This window comes from Pezoporus wallicus, unplaced genomic scaffold (assembly GCF_028554395.1).
Source record: "Pezoporus wallicus isolate ANWC-B61680 ecotype Strahan unplaced genomic scaffold, APGP_CSIRO_Pwel_v1 scaffold_11491, whole genome shotgun sequence".
Taxonomy (NCBI): Eukaryota; Metazoa; Chordata; class Aves; order Psittaciformes; family Psittacidae; genus Pezoporus; species Pezoporus wallicus.
The window spans coordinates 12,123,523-12,145,840 of NW_026642649.1; the positions used below are offsets into that span (position 1 = coordinate 12,123,523).

Consider the following 22,318-nt stretch of genomic DNA (forward strand, 5'->3'; position numbering starts at 1 on the left):
TTTTAATCTGAGATATGTGCTCTGTTTTGTCTGTTGTAAGCATAAGGTATATTTTTTTTAAAACCAGAGTTTTAACCAGAATAGTGCTTAACTGTCACCCTAGCCTCCTCTAAGCATTGTCTAGATGTTTTTATTACACTGGAAAATGATTGATGTTTTTGTTTTGGAGGGTGGTGGGGAGTGGTGGTGCCTTTTTGTTGTTGTTGTTGTTGTGTCTTCAAATCCAATTCTTCCTCTTTTTACTTCTCAGGACAGTTCATCAGTCATCCAGTTCGTCACAAGGGCAAGGGTGCGGGTGGACCCTGACCTCAGAGTTGTGGAGATACCCAATGGGAGCCCAGAAGAAAAACCAGTAAGTAAATCATAGGATCAGCCAGGTTAGAAAAGACCTTTAAGATCATCAAGTCCAACTGTTTCCCTGGCACTTTCAAGGCCACCACTAACCCATGTCACTGAGGGCCTCGTCTACATGGGTTTTGAACAATTCCAGGGAGAGGGATTCCACCACTGCCCTGGGCAGCCTGTTCCAATGCTTCTTAATATTCAGTCTAAACCTCCCTTGGTGGACCTTGAGGCCTTTTCCTATTGTCCAATCACTTGCTCCTTGAGAGCAGAGACCAGCCCCCTCCTGGCTCCATCCTCCTGTCAGGCAGTTGTAGAGAGTGATAGGGTCCCCCCTGAGCCTTCTCTTCTCCAGACTATCCCCCCCGCCCCAGGTCCCTCAGCTGTTCCTCATCACACCTGTGCTCCAAGCCCTGCACCAGTTCCATTGCCCTTCTCTGGACCCACTGAATAAACCTGAAGAGAAAGGTTTCCTGATCCCAGTGGACTGGAGATCATTGAAAGCTCTACACAAACTGGATTGTGTGGCTGGGCTTAGCCCATGAGAGTGCCCAGACTTTGTCTGGCTAGACTAGCAGTAATGTGAACTGTATTTGTGTGGTTTTCTCCCCTCTGATAACCATACCATTGCAGTGAATGACATTCTCTGGAGCAGAAGTATCTGTGTCGTGCTAGTCAAAACTGTAATACCCTTGAGGTTCTTGTGCCAAAATTAGGTTTAGCTTCCTGTTCTAAGGTTAACATCTGCTTTAATCTAATTCAGATTTTTCTTTAAAATCTAGCAGAGACTTGAAACCCCAGAAAAGTCTTTTCAGGTGTGCCAGTGTGAAATATTTGGAAGTGTTAATGATATCTGGGGAGCTGTGAAAATGGGCAAGGGGACCTAAACTGTCAAATTCATTTAACTGTTCCATTGTGCTGAGCTGGCAGAATTTATGTATGACCTGATACTGCATTTTGTAGTGGTCTACGTGTGATTGAATTTCGAAGGGGAAATATTAAAGTTCAAGGCAAATTCACTACATAGTTTTGGCTGTAAGCAGAACTGCACAGGGCCATGTTTATAATCTACTAGAGAAGGAGGAGGTTTCCTACTTTGCTTTCGTTTCCTACTACCAAGCCGCCTAATACTTACACATGAAAATTGAATAGGCGGCCACACGGAAATCAGCTTTCTTTTTGCCTGATGAGATTTTGAAGTTTAATTTCTTATTTCTGTCTCACATGAGGATCAAATTTAATCTGGACCACTTTCAATTTCTCCTCTTGTTGTGTATTTTTGGAACATGATCTAGATGCCATCTCTCAATTAACCTTTTATCCCCAGTGATTGCCATTGCCACCAGCCCATGCAACCATTCTCTCATTGACTCCATTTCAGTGAGTTCTATTGAGATTTGAGTGTGATAGCATTGACTTCAACACACTTTTGGAAGACCCTGAAAGACCCTGACATCCCACATTAAAGCATTTCTCAGAGATGCTGGATTTAAAATCCTACAGGCAAAGGAAGAATTGAACCTGCATCCATTTAATACCCTCAGTCTGAAAGTAGACCCACCAATACAGTGACCATCTTCTCCGCCATCATGTTTGCAACCCTAGACTTAACTTTCTATTTTATTAGACCTGTCAGAAATATGTGTATATATGTATATATTTTATTTGACAGGACACCATTTTTTCCCTTCTGTTTTATTTTCTTTGTCAGTTTTCTGGACCATTATAAGAGCATTAAAAAATAGGCTTGGCAGCTGAAATAGAAAGCATAGCAAGCTTCTCTGGGAATGTGCCTGCAGCCTTAATTTTTAATACATTGCTTGATTTCTTTTTAGCTCTGCAGCTTGCATAGAGCAAATCTTGTGATTTTGTGGCAAAATTTCACTGGCTGAACAAGTGACTGATACCTATGCCCCAGTTGAAATGTAAGAAGCCACCATCTCTCTGCCAAATGTTTTGATCTGTAAATGGTTTCAGAATCTCTCAGAATGATAGGCACTATGTAAAATATGTGGGATTGCTGTTATTTCACGTTCAAACTTTAGAAATGTTCTTATCTAGGAATGCGAGCTCTGATGTATTTCATTGTTATCCAATGCTTGGAGAAAAAAGAAGAAAACAAAACAAAACCCCAAAACATTGTTCTTTTCCTGTTCCCGGAAAGCCTTCCATCAAGCCTTGAGTTGCAACAATGACAAAGTGCACTGTGTGTGCTGGAAAGCTATGTTAATCTTCAAACAAGAGCTTGCTCCTAGTTCCTGGGAAGCCCTAGCCGTAAAGGAGCATTCTTGACATGTTGTAGCCGTGTAACATCAATTTGTAATTTCCAGTCTTTTCTAATGTGAGTGCCATTTGCTCCCTCCTTTATGCTCTTTCCATATGTCTGTTGGCTTCACCATTGGTATGTTTTGCATAGGGTCATGTTCAGGGAAAAATTTAAGACGTGGTTTGGCTCAAAGTATTCGTTTTTCATCCTTCTCTTGTGGAATGCAGAAGGAAATAGTACTTGTTGCAAGCCACAGCTATTCAGCTGGAAGTAGAGATAGGAGAGAGAATACGTCTTTGTTCATACTCCTCCCTTCCTTTTTAAAATCTCATCCTGGATTCTTTTCAGTGACTATGGACTGCTGTACCATATCCATTTGGATAGCAGCTCCTTCTGAACAGTTGTGCATGGACTTCCTTTGAGTCTGGTTATGAAAGTGCTAACAACAAGAAACATTTTCTTAGACATTTTCTCATGGTAAATTTGAAAGAAAAGGCCTTTTTGCCTTCTACAGCTAAATGGAGACTTATTAGCACACTTAAATGGTTGTTTAGAACAAGGTGCCTTTACTTCACTGGGTACTTTTACTCTGTATTGTACAACATCAAGTGCAAATAGTCTGTAATGAAGAGAAAAGGAAATTGAAGACTCATATTTGTGATGTTAGTGTTAAGAACTACTGTTGGTGGCAGGACCACCCCTATAAATATCATCAGTAGACTATTTGTAAGGGAGATGCAAAAGCTTATGTAAATATTTGCAAGCTGGATAGCAGCTGTCTTTGTAATGAACCCATTTTTTAAGAAAAAAAGATGCATTTATTCAGTTCTCAGAAATCATTTCTCTGGATTTGGATATGGTTTCATGTGACTTGGAATGATATATTTTCTGTCTCCAGTTACAATAGGCTGTTTGAACTCTTATATTGGACAAGTCACATGAAGAAGGTGAGCAGAGTTTGGATTTGGCTCTGTAGTGACAGTTGTATTAGCAGGAGTATGTATTGGCTGAAACCGATGGTGTGGTATTTTCAGGAGGCATGCTTTCTTTTCTTGAGCATATGGGTTTCCATGAAGGTTTGGCTCCCTTCTTCGCTGCATGTGAGGCAAAACCAACAATAAGCTCCATGAGACCGCCGTGGTCAAATACCAGATCCAAGGATTCACATCCTGTGCTCTCTGCTTGTGTGCAGGAGGAAAAGTGTTCTTCTCTCAGAGGCACTTCCCTCTCTGAATGCCAGTGTGGAGGGAAGAATAAGCTGGATTTCACCATGTCAGAACCAGCCAAATATGTCTGAGTCTGAATAGATGCAAAGCTGAATAGATTTTTAACCTTTCTCTCCTCCTGCATAGAGTTCACTGTTTCCTCATTTTCAGCCCAGTCACCCCATATTTAATTTGACACAAGCAAGTGGTTGCTCTACATGGATTATTTTTCTTTTCTCAGGATTTAGGTACGTTTATGTACAGAGATACAGGAGAATGGTGTCTTTTTTGCAAGTCCCCTCAAGTATAATGGCACCTGGATGGACAAATCAGCCAGCAGAGCAGTGTGGTTTGAACCACCAGAATCATTCTGGGTGATAATAGAAAAATAAAGTAACATTTTTATCATAAGCCAGTGCCTTCCATGATGCTGTGGTTCATGATACAAGCACATAAAATTCAATTAGTGCACGTAGGTGGGAACTAAATGATCTCTAAGGTCTCTTCCATTGCTAACCAGTCTATGATTCTGTGATTCTATAAGCAAAAAGAAATGAAAAGTTTGCAATTATGTATTTCTAACTGTATTTTGCTGAAGTATGTTTCTTGTCTTTGAGTCCCAGTGCAGCAGCGTGTGTGTATTCTGCAAAGGGCTTCAGCACAGTATGTACTTTAGGGTTTTGCAAAATTCCTACTCCGTTAACCTCTTAACTTCTTGCCTACACGCTCTACTGGAGAGTGTTTTAAAAGCATTAAATATATATATGAAATTCTGATTCTTTTCAGTTTGTTCATAAAGATTATCAGAATATAGCAAGTGTTTGGCACAGGTAGATGATGAACTGGTAGATGCCCTTGTCCCATGTAGGTTCAGCATTTCAGAAACCAGTGGTAGGGTGAAGCCCTCTTGTTTTACAGAAGGGCAGTTGCATTGTGTAAAATCTGATTGACGTGTGAGCTATGTCTCACTAAATGGCAAGCTACTCTGCCTCCCGGGCTTCCCTGCTTCCAAACCCCACCAGTATGGTGTGAAATGCAGAAGATAAATATGTAACTAAAACTCCTCATACATCGTCAAGACAACTCTGCTTTTCCACAGCCTTTCCCTGGTGTTTTGTCGCAGGCTGAAAACAAGCCTGTAATCCGCTCCATATTTCATGACTGTTGTATCTGCTTTCTCTGAACCAGGTGGCTTCTGTATCAGTCACTCTTATCACTCCTGTATTCTCTATCAGTTAGGACTGTGGGAAGTCCATTGGGCGGGGATGGGGACTGCCTTGTGCTCCCCAACACATTGGCTGCCCTGTTGGGGCTCTTCTGGGGTGGATGGGATGAGGAGTTCAGGTTTTGCTGGTGACTGGCTTTCAGAGACTGTGTGATGGCCATGGGTCAAGTGGTGGATGGCTCTCTTCTGTTTGGTAACACCATCCTCTGCCTCCAACCTCTCCCCATCCAAGGATGACTTGCTTCCGTGGCCTCCCACCACCTACTCTACTGACTTCTTGTTGATCACCCTGACATGTGATGTACACTGTCTGTTCAGTCTGCTTTGATTGGGGTTCAGCTTGGGTTTTTTGTTGTTGGTTGGTTGTTTCACCAAAGCTCATTGCAGTGGTTGCATATTAATGCAGGCGCATTTTGAGAGCTTGAGAGGGATAAGGACACTAATAGGTGCAGCGTCCCTGCTTCTCTCCAAACCACAAAGCCATGAACAGTGGGGTTTTATGCTTGTTTGTTGATTCCAGACTGCTAGAATAAACTGGGTAAATAAGAAGCTGTTGTTGCTTTCTACCCTTATAGTTCGAGCTGTGACTGCAAAAGCTACAGCCAAGCTATTCCAGCCAGAGTGCTGCAAACCTGAAATCTGGGGCTCTTGCTTCACAGATGATGTATGATTTGATCTCTGCAGTTATTCCTAGCTCTGTCTTTTGGCAGCATGAAGGACATACAGGTCTATTGTGCTGGATGTTGTATTATGTTAATATTTACTCTCTGAGTAGTGGGAAGCAGACACCACCTCATTTTGCATCCAGGGACTGCCTGAAAGGTCTCTTCACTAAAGCTGGCAATACTTACAATGTTAGGAGGGTTTCTTTTTTCTTTTAGAGTCAGAAAGGAAAATAAATTAGTGCCTTGTCATCTAAGAAATACTCATCTAACTTGTGTCTGCAAGATGGATGCTATCCATAGCCTCCGTGAGAAATGGACTGCCACATCAGATCATCTTTCCAAACTGGCTCAGAAATACAAGGAAGGGACAAGATTTGTGTTTGGTCCCTCTGTCTGGTATTTCCCTTACACTCATCTTGGCTATGAGGGAAACTGCTGCTTAGGAAACTGTTTCTGTTCAGCAAGATATCTAAAGTCTGACAAAGGCTTTGTGCTAATGTCTGAAACACCAGAATTACTCTTTTTGTGTGGGTGAAAAAATGGCCCATGGTCAAGAACTATTTTGAGCATTGTGATACTAGTTATGGGAATATGTTTGGATAATGCTATCTATGTATAGCATCTTTCTTGTCCATTTGTTATGTTTCCATGTTGTCATCAAATGCCTGATAATTTCTCATTAATAGAAAAAAAACCCAGTGTGTGTAAATCAGCTGTGTTCAAATTCCTCCCCCAGAAAAGTTGTGGTCTTAATCAGGATTAGCTTGTGAAACTGAGATGAAGGATCTTCAAGTCCTTCTTTACGGAATGCCGTGGTGAAATAGAGCTCTACTCAACTGCTTACTCTCACCTGTGCCTGTAATTTGTGTGGGTGTTTGCTGAGTCTGCAGATGCCTACAGAAACAGATAAATGGTTGTTAGTGGCATACGGGGATGCTCTCCTGTCCTATTTCGCACTCAAAGCAGGGCTGTTACCTGCACTGGCTCAGGATCCCCATGGCTTTGTGTAAGGCTTGGCAACCTGCAAGGATTGAGAACCCAGAGCCTCTTTGGCCCCTGTTCCAGTGCTGCCATCACCTCCCTGTTGCAGCCTTTTCCTGAATGCCCACCTTCAGCACCCATGCGGGTTGTATGGCATCGTGTTCCTTTTGCTGTCTCATAAATGATGGTGTTTGAATGGTGTCACCAATGAATGCAGGTACTTCATGACTGTATTTGACTAAATCCCAGACTTTCATCCAATTTTAACTACCACTTTTTTCATGTTTTGTTTAAAAGATTGATTTAACAATTCATATCTATGAGAGGGTTTTGACGTTTTGAGCAAAGATGATGAAAGGGGTTTGTGAAGGAGGGAGGAAAACTCTCTGCTCTGCCTTCCAAAACAAACCAAAATAAAGCCAGACAAAGCAATGTATTACCTTAAAAAAAAAAATCCCTGCTGTCTCTCTGCATTTGCTGGATATTAAATTGCAACATTTAACATAGAAATAGCCTTCACTGAGGAGAACTGGTTTTGAGTTTTCCACTGAGAAACTGGTTTTGATTGAAATAAGAGACTGGAAATTCACATAGTGTATATGAGCGGTATAATTTTCTCCCATTTTCTTCTTAAGGCAGATGGTTAAGGAAAGCTCTTTGTAGAAAGTATTTCCTTGCCATACATGCTATACAAATAGAGAGAAGAGAACAGCAGGGGACTGCTTTCTGTGTTCCCAGAAGAACCCAGGACTGCACACACCCTTCTCTCTTTCACACAATGTGCCTTGTGAAGCACAGCAGGGACAATTTGTTTTCAATAGGATTGTATGTGAGTTGTGCCATTTTTTGTGGGGGAAAATAAGTTAACAAGCTCAGCAAACATGAGTGTTTCATGTAAAGCATCAGGGTGTTTGGCAGGCCCAGGAACATGTTGAGTAAGACAAACCATGCGAGATGTCATGGAAATCCCTGCCAACCCAAGGGATGAGCTATTCATGCAAGCCTTTTTGCACCTTTAGTGGACCAGCACCAGAACAAGCTCAGTGTATGGGGTGGGATGGTGGATTGGCAGGGTAAGACTTATTTCAGAGTGGAAGCTGATATCCTTTGGATCCAATGCATGGCTACTTAGAGTCCACTTGAAAGCTTTAAATCCCTTCTGAAAAATAGATGGAAAGCATAAAATTAAGGGCGCATTCTATATTTGCTTGACAGATGAAATATGATCAGTGAGGCCACCATGCAGTGTGTTTAATGAGTGCAAGAGAAAACAATACAACTTCCAATCATAAAAAGATCTTTTTCTAATTGCTTTGTAGGTGGTCTTTGAGGCTTTGCACAATCTGGAGCCTCGTGGGTATGTTGTCGGATGGATCATTGCCATCAGTTTGCTGGTGGGAATTCTCATCTTCCTGTTGCTGGCCGTGCTTTTATGGAAGGTAAGGTAATAGATGCAACATAAACACCAAGGCTAGTCCCAGGAAAAAAAAAAAAAAGAAAAGCTTAAAGTTATCCTTGCATTTAACATTCACTTTTTTTAGGAACTAAAAAATTGTCCACTCCATTACAGAAGTCATTAGCCAGCAAATACAGTTTTATATCCAGGCTTTTGTGAGGGACAGGGAGAGATTCGTGTTGTAGAGAAAAAGTGAAGGCTGAGGGTTTTTTAGGGCCTGGCGATTAAAAGTTGAGACCTCTGATACCATTTCAGGATAAAGCAGTGATCCCTCTTAGAAATCTGCTATTATCTCATACTCACATACTTGGTACATCTCTCTGGTTTTGGGATAACTGAGGTTCATTGATTTCGGGGTTTCCTGAAGATCAGGTCAAATTTCTTGACCAGCTGAAAGACTGCACGCATCCCTAGCACAAACCTGTCAGTAGCTACTGTTTTCAAGAGGTAAATGCCTGGGGGAGAGGAGTATCCAGTAATAAATTCTTCAGATCACTCAGAGTTCCAGATGAGAAAATGCCTTATGAGAGCAAGTAGTGCATGGACCTGTTAAAAGCCATCCTTCGCACAGTCTCTGATAAGATACAGCTCTTGTACCCAGGCGCTGTTACATGGTAAAACTGGGCTGATGCTGACAATTAGCAGCAGCCATCTGGTGTGGTAAATAGAAGGGTAAGGAGCTTCAAGTGTTTTCATTCCTCAGTTCCCTTTTACCAATCCATAAATCTAAAAGGCCACGGTCAAGGTCAGGGACTGTCTTTGAGAGCAGTAAATCTCAAGTGCATACATAGGAACAAGTCCAACCTTATTTTGCTTCCCGTGGCGGAGGTCCAGCAGCCTGATCTGCGCTGTTGAGCAGCATGTGTGCTGCAGTCTGTGCTCACCCGCTGTGCCGGGACTGGAGGTCCCAGCCCCAATGTGCTGTGAAAGGACATAGCGCTGCAGGTCAGGAGGCTGTAAAATGGATTTACAAACCTAGGCCAAAAACTGTCCAGGCAGTTCTTATTATAGATTATACAGATGTGTAGATCGCTTTGTTATAGGGTGTAAATCTACTTCATGGATTATATAAATTTTATACATGTTGTAGATTTGAAGTAGTGTTATAGGCAGTTTTGAAGATTTAAAACCATATACTGGCCAGGTCAGAACTGACTGTGCTTTCCATTTGGAAAACAATGTTTGACCACAGTCTTGAATATGTTGTAACTTCTGTTTTCCTGACATGTGGGCAATGCTTTTGGTTTCCATGGCAGAAAAAGTGAAAGAAAGAAAAAAAAAAAAAAACAAAGGGAAAGAAAAAGGTCTGTGCAATTCAGATGGCAGAATAACCATGAGAATGAAAAAATGTGAGGTTAGAACAGGCCCAGAGTTTATGCCCAATGACACACAGGTTTGAAAAAAGGAGTTAATGCTGCTAATACCTATATGACTGATTTCATAAGGTTCATTTCCTGAAGGTAAAAAGGCAGTAGATGATCTGTTTGAAAATGTGCAAGGTAAGAGGAATAGCACCTTTCACTGTGAGCCTCCATGGGAATCAAACACAAGTTCAGGTCTTGGTCTCTATTAGGATTAATACAAATTCTTTGCTTCCTGGCTCGATCTTGAAACTTGAGCTCTTCTAAATTTTATAGGGATCATTCAAGTACACATCAAGGTCATTCATGTACATTTTGAGTACTCATGGTGCCATTTTGATTCCTGAAAGCCTTGAGGGAAATTCTGAGTGACAGCAACAAATAGTTCTAACTAGCACCAGGCTTATATAGCACTTTCTTCATGCAGATGTTGAAGTGCTGAGGCAAAGGAAGGTGAGATTCCTTGCCCAGAAAGCCAGACTTTGTCAGCTGCACTCCTGTGCTTCATCTACAGGGTTGGATGACTACTAAAGAAACCAATAACTTAACAGTTTGATTTAGAGAAAAGTGGTTAAAAGTCTGTAGCTGTATCAGCCAGTATTTTCATCCAAGTCTTCATTTGGAACATAAATATACATAAGTGATACTTTGCACTCACTAGTTGCTATATTTATTAAGATTACTGGCAATATTAAAGTTGTCTGAGATAAAACTGATGTGGGAAAGCTGCAGTCCTGCAGAGGAATCTTAATTGTCTGATTGTAAATATTTGTTAGACAAAAGTGGCCAAGTACATCCTACAGTCATGCCTAAATTTGCTGTGTGAAAATGTAAAAAAGACGAGCAAATGTATATTAGAAGTGGTTTAGTTTTTAACTGTGGAATGAAAGAACAGATTTTAATTAAATGGAGTTTGGGGCATCTCAGAATGACTGGTGAGAACTAGAAATGACCCAGATTTGAGGACTAGCATATAAACTAAATTATATTTTTATTAAGAAATTAATTAGACCTAAAAAAGTAGTCCTGGAAGGCAGCTCCTTACACAAAACAGAACAGGAGCTGGAGCAAACTTATTGTAAGAGCACTGGCATCAGTGCAGGGATTGCTGGCAGGGCTCTCAGCTCTGTGTGGAAGATACACTGTCACTGTGTGCATGACTGCCCAGTGAGGAAGTTCTACCTACTTATACCAAGTTGTAGAAAAATATTAGAATACATGTAAATATGTCACATTACACACTTCTAGAATTAGCAGGACTGAGGTCTCATGGACATTCCAGCCCTATATTGAATCAGAGTAAGGTTACTGAGCATACAATAAAATGAGGATGGTAATTATTTCATTATTTGTAGATCTAAAATTGCACAGCTTGGGAAGTCCATGTCAAATGAAAGTGATGTCAAATGCCTGGTTGTTTCACTTCAAACAAAAGTGTATTTATTCGCATGCAAGACCGCAGCCATGTTTAAACACACATAACGAGCTTTTGAGCATGAGCTTGATCAGTTTTTGACTGCCTTTCCTTCTCTGTTTATTTTAGTATTTCATGTAGACACCGTGTTTCCTCTGGTTTAAGTGTGCACAGATCCAGAGCAGGAGAGCAGCTTTTTCTTGCATTCGTGGGATAATGGGCATGATGCATAAGGGTTACCTATTGCCTATTTTGTTGGATAACCCAGTTTTACCTTGACACTTGTCGTTATTCCTGTCTTGTTCATCCACTCTAGATGTCTTTGTACAGGCATGCATGGGGATGTGGGGATGTGCTCCCAATGTTGCTAGCTCCTCTGCACTGCACATCACTTTCCCTGCTTGTGCCTTGCCTGTGGTCTCCTATGTGGACAAGGAGCAGGAGGGGCTTTCATGCTGTTGCCCACAGCCATACATCTTGCTTTTTACTGCAGAGATTGGACTGCACCTCTTTAGTGGCCTCCAGATGCTTGTGGAGATCGAAGCAGGGGAGGAGTTCGCTTTGCTTCAGGCCAACTACCCATGTGTTAGACGAGCCCATGGTTTCACAAGCACTGCCAATAGTTCAGGAGGGAATGGTGGTCATGGCTGGCTTATTTTGGGGAGTGCTGTCCCACACGCACTGCCTTCAGCTGTTAGGACTGCAGCCATACATGGGGACAAGGTCCCCTTTGGGCATAGTGGATTTATGCATGTGTAAACCAGGGGAGAATTGGCATACACAGTGCAAATGAAAAAGTGAAGCGTAATATAACACAATAAATATTCTGTAATAGAAATGCTTTACAGTGCTGTGGATTGAAATTTGAACTGGCTTGAGCTGTGGAGTGAATTATTCAATCCATATCATTTTAGATAAAGTGCACAGAATTTAAAGAAATGGGGTTTGCCCAGAGGATATCAAAGAGGGGATGTGACAGTGAGTACCAGACTGGACATCTGAGCAGCTGAGTGATCTGTGGAGCCAGTTGTGGAAGTGATTTGCAAATCAAAGATTTTATATTCATTGCAGTAACGTTATTTTGTTTCTTTGTGGCATGTTTAACACAGGAGCTGTACTTCTATCTAAATTTATTCGCCTAGACATTAAGCTTCTTTCTGAACTGAGCCTGTCCCTGTTGTATCCAAGCTCTGACCCATCTAAAATGAGGTTTCTAGCATCATTGTATAGATTTTGGATTCCTGGGGTGAAGAATTAATCTCTGGGTGTCCCTTATGCAATAAGACACTCTCGTGCTCCAAACCCTCTTTGGATTCTTGATGGGATTGCAGAGAGGAAAACAAACAGAATAGCAGCCACATACATTGGGGTTTGAGTAGCTGAAGGGTTCCTGTTCTTAGGTGCTATGCAGAAACATGTTTCCTTTTGTCTTAGAATAAGAGTTTGAAAACTTTTATTTTTTTTAGGAGAAATATTGTGATGACGGTTCTGTTTACTGAGCTGAGTTAGTGCAGGCTTCGAACTGGCATTTTCCAGCGAGGAGCATGAATCATACCAAGTGCTGGACTTGCAAAATCCTGCTTTAAGCAGAGGCTGTATGTGTGGATGCAGTGATTTGGTAGCACTGCTTTAAGGGACAAGCTTTGAAATAGAAAGCTTTATTTATGAAATATGAAGTTCTTTTTTAAGAAAGCCAGACAAACCCAAGCAGGTTTTTCAAAGGTGCCTTTGGGCTTCTAGCTTGAAGAAGCCTTATGAGTTTTTTCTGTGACTGCACAAATGTCTTTGAAAGAGCGCTTATATTCCCCTACATGCAGTAGTTGCCATTGCCTCACATATTGTTTCAGCCTTCAGAAGACATCTTAAGCTAACCAAGGCTAAAGCTAACTTGAAATTCACCTATGTAGCAGAAACCACTCTTTTTCCCCTTTTGGAAAGAGATACTTTCCCTTACTTAGGGCCTCCAACGTTAAGGCTTTTTAAAATAGGCCAAAACATACAGCTCACCATTTTCCAGCAGAGGAAAGAAAAAACCCACACCAGAACCAAACCAAAAACCTCTGCAGTTACTCTTTGCCAGTTGATCTGTATCCTGTGTTACAAGCCCAAAAACATTTTCTTTCCCTTTAATTTATGCTCAGGTGGCAGAGGCTAACTACCATTTCCTGGCTAGTCCTCGTAGCAGCCCCTTTCCTGATGGCCACGTTTTGGATTAGTAGCTGTGTTGTGGTTTTGGGGAATTTTTTTGCTTGTGTCTTTTTTTCTGTACCCCAGAGGTGCACAGGTACATACAGTTACAGCACAAAACCTCTTCGGATTTCAGCATAGTGGAGAAGTCTGGCTGCTTACTTTTCTCTCTCTCGATTTCCTCTCTCTATATCTGTCTCTAATCAATACATAATCTTTCCAGGAAGAACACTTTTCAATTAAAAAGTCTCCCACTCTGCCATTATCACATCTGTATAACTTCAAATTTTGATTTTAGAGGTGAGAACAGAAAAACCTGTTGAAACTGGGTGTCATTTCATATCTTTGACGGAAGTTGTGCCTATTCAGAGTTCACATGCTTATTCCTTTCCATACGTACAGTTCCAAGACTCAACCATATGGTGATGCTTTAAAATTAAGAATCATAATTAATGTTCAGATAAACAAGGCAGTTGGCTCAACTTGCTGTGAGAGCACTTTCTAGGGGCTGATGACGGGAGGGGTGGATTTCAGAGCTCACAAATGTCTTCCCTGTAGAGGTGTAGACAGGGGCACCAGCTGCCTCAGAACTTAAGAGAAATCTATACAAGTCTATACTTCTCCTTTTTCTTTGTTATTTTTCTCCCTTCTCCACTATTTCTCCTCACTTTAAAACCTTGTCAACGCTAGTTTCTGCACTTTCTTCCAAGTTTCTGCCCAGCTTTGTCTTCTCACTTTTCAGCTTGTCTCATTTATAAAAGTATGATCCCTATCTGTAGGAATCACATGGCCCATACCTGTCCTGTCTGTCCATTAAAACTGTCCATTTTTGTAGTCCTCAAGCCATTGCATTCTGCAGAGTTTTTCTGATAAATTTTTGTTGCTTTTGTTACCCATTTATTGAGTTGCTTCAAGGAATTTATTACCTGCTATCTGACATGTAGGCTTCTCAGAGGTACTACTTTTTGGGCACAGATTCTAGGTTCAGTAGGCTTAGAATTAGGATCTTTCAATATTATACTGTTATAAATAATAAAAATGCAGTTGGGTGATAATTCTGTGATTCAAAACCAAACCCATATTATCTCCCAAACACAGATAGTTATTTATTATGTATAGCAGCTTGCAACCTTGAGGAGGGAATGAGGCAATGGAAGTGGTTGGTTGTCCATAGAAATAATGACATTTTCACCAGGCAGAAGTTAGGTGGATTGTTTGAAGTCTGATTAATTTCTTAAAGAACAGTCAAAACTGTGTTTATTACATTTTTTTTTTTCCTGGATGAAAATGGGCATCACAAAATGTTTGTAGACCCTTGGTTTCCCAAGACCAAAGGGGTTTGTATTCCTGCAACAGTGACTAAAATGTTGGGTTTTCTACAGTAGATTGAGTGATTTGTTGAGCTTTTTGAACTCTGACTAAATGTTGCAGGAAGACTGAGTTTGGGCATCTTTTACTTGTTCTTATGCAAGTAAATGGTTAATGCTGCTCTTGTAGCCAAAGCACTGCCTTCACCAGTGGGTTTGCTGGCTCCCATGTAATATTTGTTCACCACTCTTAAGGGCAAGGTTGGCAACATTTCAGTGGTGGTGTGCGTCCTGTACTTGTGAAATGCCTTCGTTATCTTTCTGGATAAAATGAGCTATGTAAATTGTACAACAATAATCTTGTGGCTGAGTATTCTCTATCTGAGTGTTCTGCAAATAAGAGCTATGCATGCCAGTGCACTTTGAGATCACAGCCATTGCAGCTATGTCGATCTCATCCTAGGACCATGTGAGCGAATTGAATGCGCTGACAATAGAGAGGTCAGGTTGTGTTTCAGAAAGTGTTTCTGAAAAGAAGAAAGATAGCCATGGTGTTCCAAAACAGAACAGGAATACGCGTGTAGACTGAAAAATTACCAGTAAGTACCTAAGGTGCCAAGGTTCCCCACTGCTGGAACACAACATGTGTATTTTTGGGGAGTCATTAGCATCCCTCAGACCCAAATGCCAGTACACAGACAATGTGACTTCCATAGTCTGAATTCTCTCTTTAGGCTTAGTGTCGCAGTGGGACATGCTTTATTACAACTTATACCAGCCATAGACATTTCCTCCTGGTTCAGCTAAACCCATGAAAGTAACTTATTCTGATAATTATGAACATAGTATAAATTTCATTCAAATATTTTTGGCAGGTCAGATACATCAAAATATGAGTGTAAAGCTACTTTTTATTGATTCCAGAAATAGACTTTAATGTTTAGTCTCTGGTTTTCAAACAAAGCCAGAAATATTTCAGTAGTTTTTTTCTTTTTTCCTTTGGAGAGGAAATGAAAAATATAGATTGAGATATGTCTTAAATTAATTGCACCTACAGGAATGATTTATCTAATTACTGCCCTATTCCCTGCTGAGATTTAAGAAATCAGTGTGTAGTAAGTTGTCCAGACATCTCTGAATAGACATTGTGTTCTTTCTCATTTTTACAACTGATAAGCACAGATGAACTTTGGATGATGACTGTGTTCATTCTATGGCTTTTTTAAAAGATAAACTACTTAGTAAAATTTTGCAATAGGGAAAAAAATCTTTAAACTGTTTGCAAGTGTTTATAAGATTTAATGTTGTCTAATTTGCTTTTTGATTACACTTATATTAGTTAACATCTGTCATGCAAGTTACTGTACACAGTTACCATCCTGCAAGAAATTCATGCTTTCAGTAAACTCAAGTTACCAGAACTCAGCTCTGAAAGATCTTTAGAAGTCCAGTCATTGCAAAGTACTGTAGGTACCAAGTCCTTAACAAAATATATTACCTATGCATAAATGAATCAAAAGCTAGGTGAATGGGTCTTGTCTGAGGCAAATTAGATCTTACCTCTGTATTCCAAGGTAAAGATATTCCAAGGGTAGACACCCAATCTACCAGCTTTATTCACTGCATTAGTCAGTAGGTCTATGGAAGCCAACTGAACAACTGCTGAGCTAAAAGTTGCACAAGTGGTTAAAGGAACAAATTATTGATGACTGGGCTTCACATTTAGAGTGGGATGATGCTCTAGCATCAGTGACAACAGCAAGGCATGTTATATTAAAAAACCCTAAGTACTAAATTAGATTGGCTGTACATGTGTCCATCTCTGTGTGCATTTACCTCTTTTGCACACCTGAATGCTTCTTTTCCGTGCATGCTGCCCGTCTGAATTGTGTATCTACTTTGAAGTACCTAGCCTCAGTGACTGTTTCTCTGTTTCTTGAATGTTTGGCCTTAAAGATAGACATTTGGTTAAATTAATAGCTCATTTAATAACTTCTTGGGCTAAGTTATGAACTGACTGACAGTCCTTAGAAAAAAAACTGAAGCCCTTAACATTTTTCTTATTACTTCAATATTACAAAGTAACCGCCTAATAAATGTGTGTTTTAAAAACTATGCTTGTTTTACTACTACAGCATGTAAAATAAATTTCCTTCTAAAAATCTGTGGAGGACTACACATCTTCACACTACGTACCATTAGTAATATCTTATGTCAGTTAGCCAGGCTATATGAAAGTAACTTAAAAAAGTGCAATTTTGTCTACATTGATAGTTTTTCCTGCCATGGCAATGTCTGTCTATTACAGTTCATTGGGATCAGATACAGATGATAGGTGTCAAATTCTTCCATAGCAGCTAAACAAAATGTCTGTAGAGGAGACCTTATTTTTGAGCAAGCTACTGAACTTCTCTTTGCCTCTGTTTCCCCAATGCATAAGTATATGTAGCACTGTGTATATATGCAAAGTGTATCTTGTATGTGTATATATATATACACACACCCCAGCCACTTGTGGAATGGTAATTTTTGAAGCATATGTATTTATTTTCTTGGACATGTTTCGTTGAGCAAATGAGTACCTACATTACAGGAAAGTTGAAAGATTTTCCTCTCAGAAAGTCAATGAAAGAGTGGATAATCAAAGCCAGGCCACTTGAATCCTCATGAGCTTACCTTAGCCATGCTATCATTTGTGCTCCTAAATATACAGTTTCTCATTAACTATAGGCAGGCCACATGGCTGCTTTCCAAACATGCCTTTTCCTCACAGGGGGGCCCAGGCGGTGGCAGTTTGCCAGTCCTCTATGGAAAAGCTGATACACAAGATCTGTTCATGACCCGTCTGTACTGTGGCAACAGTCCTTTAATTGGGAGGAAGGAAACGGGGCATCCTCTTGGAGCTGGGGACTTGCCAGAATTATCCAAGGCCATGTGAACCCAAGTGCAAAGTATTTTTTTCCACCTTCTTGGCAGTAGGGAAGTGAGATGCACATAATAACCAGTGATCAATCTCTGCATGGGGAAACGCTCCATGCTTCCAATCTCAGCAGTGCTGCTTTACAGAGATTGGGGTGTTGCTGCTGTGCCAACTGGTGGCCTTTAGCTTTAGGGTGAGGTTCCTGGCCTATGATTAGCTGCATATTTTTCTAGCTGTGGTACTGTTTAGAAGAAGGGAGGAGTGCCCAAGGGGCATGCACCCCAACATGTGAGGAGAAGAGTAAGTTAATTCTTTCTGAAGGGCTATGAGGTGAATGGTGTGGGACCTCTGCCTAGATTAAAGAGATGTGGCAGTAAAGGATTAATGATGTAAGTCCAGACTGTTCATCCAGTATGGCTGAATAGTGCATACAGTAGATGAAAAACTGTATAATAGAGGAAAGACAGCTTGTGATTAAGGCACTGAATCCAAAGTATCCTGACAAAGCCTAGCTTCAATGAAAGATATCTGCAGGGTTTCTTAAATTTCATTGTATTTCTTACTTACACCTGTATCTATACTTCCTTTGCTGTCTTAATTTGTTGGTTTCTGCTGTGGTCAGTAGCCTCCATTGGAAGATATTTGTCAGCAGAGCCTTACCAATAAAAATCAACACTTTCTGTGTGCAGCTTAGTACCTCAGTATACCCTAGTGCAGCTTTATCAAAATATTGTGCAAAACATGGCAAAAGTCTCTGATATATTTTTTGGATTCTGTTTGAACATTGTTATTCACAAACCTCTATTCCTAGCTCAGTTATAGTTTCAAAACACTACTGTAGATCGACATAATGATTGTTTTACAATGGTGTACAACTGTTAGAATTTTTTCTTGCTTCTTAATAGATGAAGTTAATGGGAAAAAGACTTGAAAAAAAAAACCAACAAAAATATAACTATTCTTCTACAGTTTGCATTTCAAACTGTTTCTCTTTTGATTTGATTGGGAAAATAAGCCACAATGGGTATGATAAAAATGCTTTAGACATTTACCCAACAGTGAATATAACAAGGGCAGTGATATTGCTTGCCCTCTGGTCAGCTTTGTTTTTTTCCCAAGTGCAGACTGTAGTATCATCACTCTTCAAACATACTTCTAATTGGCACCCCAGAGAGAGAGAGACGGGGTGGTACTGCAGGAAATGCTGGACAAATGTTTATGCTTTGGGAGTTTAGGAAAATATCAAGTCCAGTAGTTCAGTGATCGGTGTTGGGATGTGTAGAAAATAGCAGCAAGAAAAAGAAAAGACAATAGGTTTTGTGATGCTAATTCAACACTTTGAAATCACTTTGACTGAAGCTTTCCATTTGTGTGAGTGCTTGAAGAATGCAGTTTTATGTGACTGTTGTCTAGTTATGACTTATCTGTGATTTTTAAGGGATTTAAATCTGGCATGACAGCTAAAGAGTGAAAGATACTTTAAGTACTCAGGATTGAAGACATGACGGTGCTGTCACATGGCAAGAAGTAACTTCACAATAACAGGTGTAATTCCCCAGCCTACGAGTAACACAGATTTTCTGTTGCTTTGTTCAGTTTTGGCAGGAACATGCTTTCTGCTCAGCCTATACTGTAGATGGCAGTAAGGGTATGCTAGAAAAGGGTGCACGGGCTAGAATAACTAAATTAAAGAATGTGTGTAAAACCTACGGGTGGTTTCAGGTTTTGCATCTAAACTACCTATTTATAGCAGCAATAATACTTACCAGGAAGGACATTATTTTTTATCACTTCTGGTAAAGACCAGGCCAACTTTTTCTTTCCGTTGTGTTTGTTTCTGTCTGATTATTTTTTATTAGTATTTGTTTAAAAGCAAGATAATCTTTGCAGTTTATCATGGCAGATGTGAAACATGACAATGTGTGGATTCACAGGCAGTTCAGATGCTCTCTCCATTCCCTGGCATAGGTCGTGAATTCATTGTGAGTGACGTTGATAGCCCCAGGATTTTGAGACTGTCCCTATATTCTCAAAGTCTTTAATGGCCCATTTTCTCCTCTTTGTTTCCTCTGTACCTACAGAAGAAACAAAGTAGGATATGGCACCTTTGGCATAGGAGCTCCCCCCTGGTAAGGTCTGCCAGGGTTAAGAGTAAAGCACGGTGCATGCTGAGCAGTGTTCTGCTCCTGAGACCTTTCTTTTAACCACAGTGATCCAAAAGGCCCATAACTCAAGAAGGTCTCCTCAGCCTTCCCAAATAATTCTCACACCACTCTGAAATGCTGACTGTAGTTTGCTTCTCTCATCTCCTCCATTGTCTTTGGTGGCTGATGCCTTCTTCCATTATAACTATTCAGCTTCTCAAGGTACTCTCTCCTTGCTTCCTGTATGTGCTCCTGTTGCTTTTCCTCTGTACAGTATGTGTTACAGACATGTATCTCTGTGTATATGGAAAGCAATTGAGTAATATTAGAGACTCATTGCCCACAAACATAGGTTGGAGACCACTGGCCTACTGTAAACACCCATTCCACAAATGACATCACTGCAATACTCCTGTTAAAGCTGATCTCGTCTCCCTGCTTGAAATCCAGCACTGAGTCCCTGTAGTGTTGTCCTTACTGGGCTTTCTGAGGTTCCTTAAGGGCTTTGCATTAGTCACAGAAAAGACATTTTCTGGTGTCACTTCTGCCCCAGTGACAAAAGAAACAGCATATACTTAGCTCCATGTTTCATCAGTTCTCCTGCTTTGGTCCAAGTGTCTTCCTCCTTATTACCCTTGTATCTCCTTGCTGCATGTTAAATTCACTTGTTCTCTCCAGGTTGCCACAGGCACTTAGCATCCCTTACCATATGGGTTAATATTGCTGTCATTTTTAATGAAATCAGTTTATTCTAAGGAGGTGGTTATGTGGGTTGTGTTCTCCCTTGTGAGACAACAACTATGTTGTGATTTCTTCATGGCCATTACAAAAAAAAACCCCTTTCTGGTGATGATAGGGACTCTACCATGTTAAGCAGATATATATGGTGTGAACAGCAAGGAATGGTACCCCATAACAAAGCATATTCTTGCCTTTAAGGGGTAGGAAATATATCTAATCCCTGACCACTACTTTAAAAAATGTAAATATAAATATAGAAATATAAATATCCTTAAAGTCCAGTTTATCTTTTTGCTTGCACTCAAATTAAGTCCTCTACATAGTTACAGATTATGCACATCACTTACAGCATGTAAACATTTATAGCTTCGTAGTGGAATTGCTTCTAGGTGTAGGATTTCACGTTCCATTAACATTTATTATAGTCTTCAGCTCACTTTTCTGCCCTACTAGAAAGTTGTACAAAAGCATGCTGTATTCAGTAACAAAATAGTAAAATACTAAAACTATCATACCCAACTTTTAAAAAGAATTCCTGAAGCAGATGTTCACAAACAGACAATTTTTATTAAAATAACAGTTGGAAGGAGTTTGCTTTCATTTGCTTGGCCTTCGAGGAAATTAAAAAGCCTTTCTATAATTTTGATTATAACTTCAAGAGAGGATTTTATTGTACCAAGGATGTGGCTGTATGAAGGATGGAGACCTTAAGGGTTTAAAACCTGTTTTTAAAAGCTACAAATTGAACTTCTCCTGTTAATCTTGGGAAACAAAGTCCTGTGGCAATTTTCTTTTTCTAACATGCAGAACATGTAAGTCTGTTGTAAAAACTGATAACATAAAAATGGCACCCACTTCTTCAACACATCTGCTCCCTAACCATATGTAAGAATAGCTGCAGACTCCTGTGACTAAAAGACTAAAATAAGTACCTTCAATTAATTCTACTGGGGTAGAAAACCAGAGGAGTAGTAATGGAGAAGTAATGGGTTTTTACACTTTTTTTGCCTATTATCAATAAAATAATTTAACTTAATTTTGGGCTGTGAAAATAATGGGAAACTTTAGCTATTGGCTTCAAGTCTCCATCGAGCAGAAGTATGTTGGCATCAATGGTGAAATTTCACTGGGATTTTACGGTGGTGCTATCTCGAGGATATCTTCTCTAAATATATCCTTTGCACTTCTATAGCTTCCAGGTATAAGTATGGAAATTACTGCTAAAGATATTTTTCCACTAAAGAAAGAACTTGATCTGAATTCTAGAGCAAGTTTGAAGAATAGGGATACTCTTCATTAATTCTTCCTTTCTGAATCCTTGCATACATTGATCAGAAATGCTAGGAAGCAAGGGAGATGTGGCTCTCCAAAATTCAACAGTGTCCCTTTTGTGAGGTAGTTTCTTAGAACAGAAGCACCATTATCCATGCATTGAGCATCAGATAAAGCTTTGCTTATGATAGATGGGAAAGAGACAATGTCCGTAGTCTGTGCACAAAAATGTGAACAAATGGTTTTTAAGGTCTAGTTCCAGCTATTTGAGGGCATCCAGAAGGTCATGGGACCTCTATAAAGTTGGGATGGTTGTCATTTATGTGTATGTCTACGTATTGTGTATTTATAAAGTGGTTGAGTGTGTGTGTGATGTACATCTGTGCACTCAGGAAGGTACACCTGTCTCTAGATTAATAGCATGCCCCAGAGATGTGGTCCACAGTCATCCAAACCAACATGTTTTGTTAGACCATGTTGCAGCTTCTGTATCCTTTGGTGGTGAGAGGATGGTCTGTGCCTGGTATCATGATGGAGTGAATTCAGGACGTAGCTGGGAGCACTGGCAAGGACCTGGGATTTAGGAAAGTGCCCTCAGCAGGTTGAACAAGCTGCCTTTCAGACCCCTGTGAGTTAAAAAGTCCTTGAAGAAAACTGAACTTGTTAAAGAACTGAAACTAAAAAGCCCAACTTAGTCGTGACAAAATATTCCTGCATATAGCCAATTTGGGAATAAAGGATAGTAATAACTGGTTGATAAAGGAAGAATAAGGCATCATGCTTTACCCAGCAGGAATAAGAAAACAGGTTTAGAGTGGTAGGAGTTACATAA

General features: G+C 40.2%; 1 protein-coding gene across 1 annotated transcript in view; it reads left to right on the plus strand.

The window, feature by feature from the left end:
* ITGA9 (integrin subunit alpha 9) overlaps positions 1–22,318 on the plus strand; it is a 210,822-nt gene that overhangs the window by 186,707 nt on the left and 1,797 nt on the right. The window contains exons 26-27 of the mRNA XM_057431474.1: positions 251–352; positions 8,004–8,123. Coding sequence (XP_057287457.1) covers positions 251–352; positions 8,004–8,123 — 222 coding nt within the window. The remainder of the gene's footprint in view (positions 1–250; positions 353–8,003; positions 8,124–22,318) is intronic.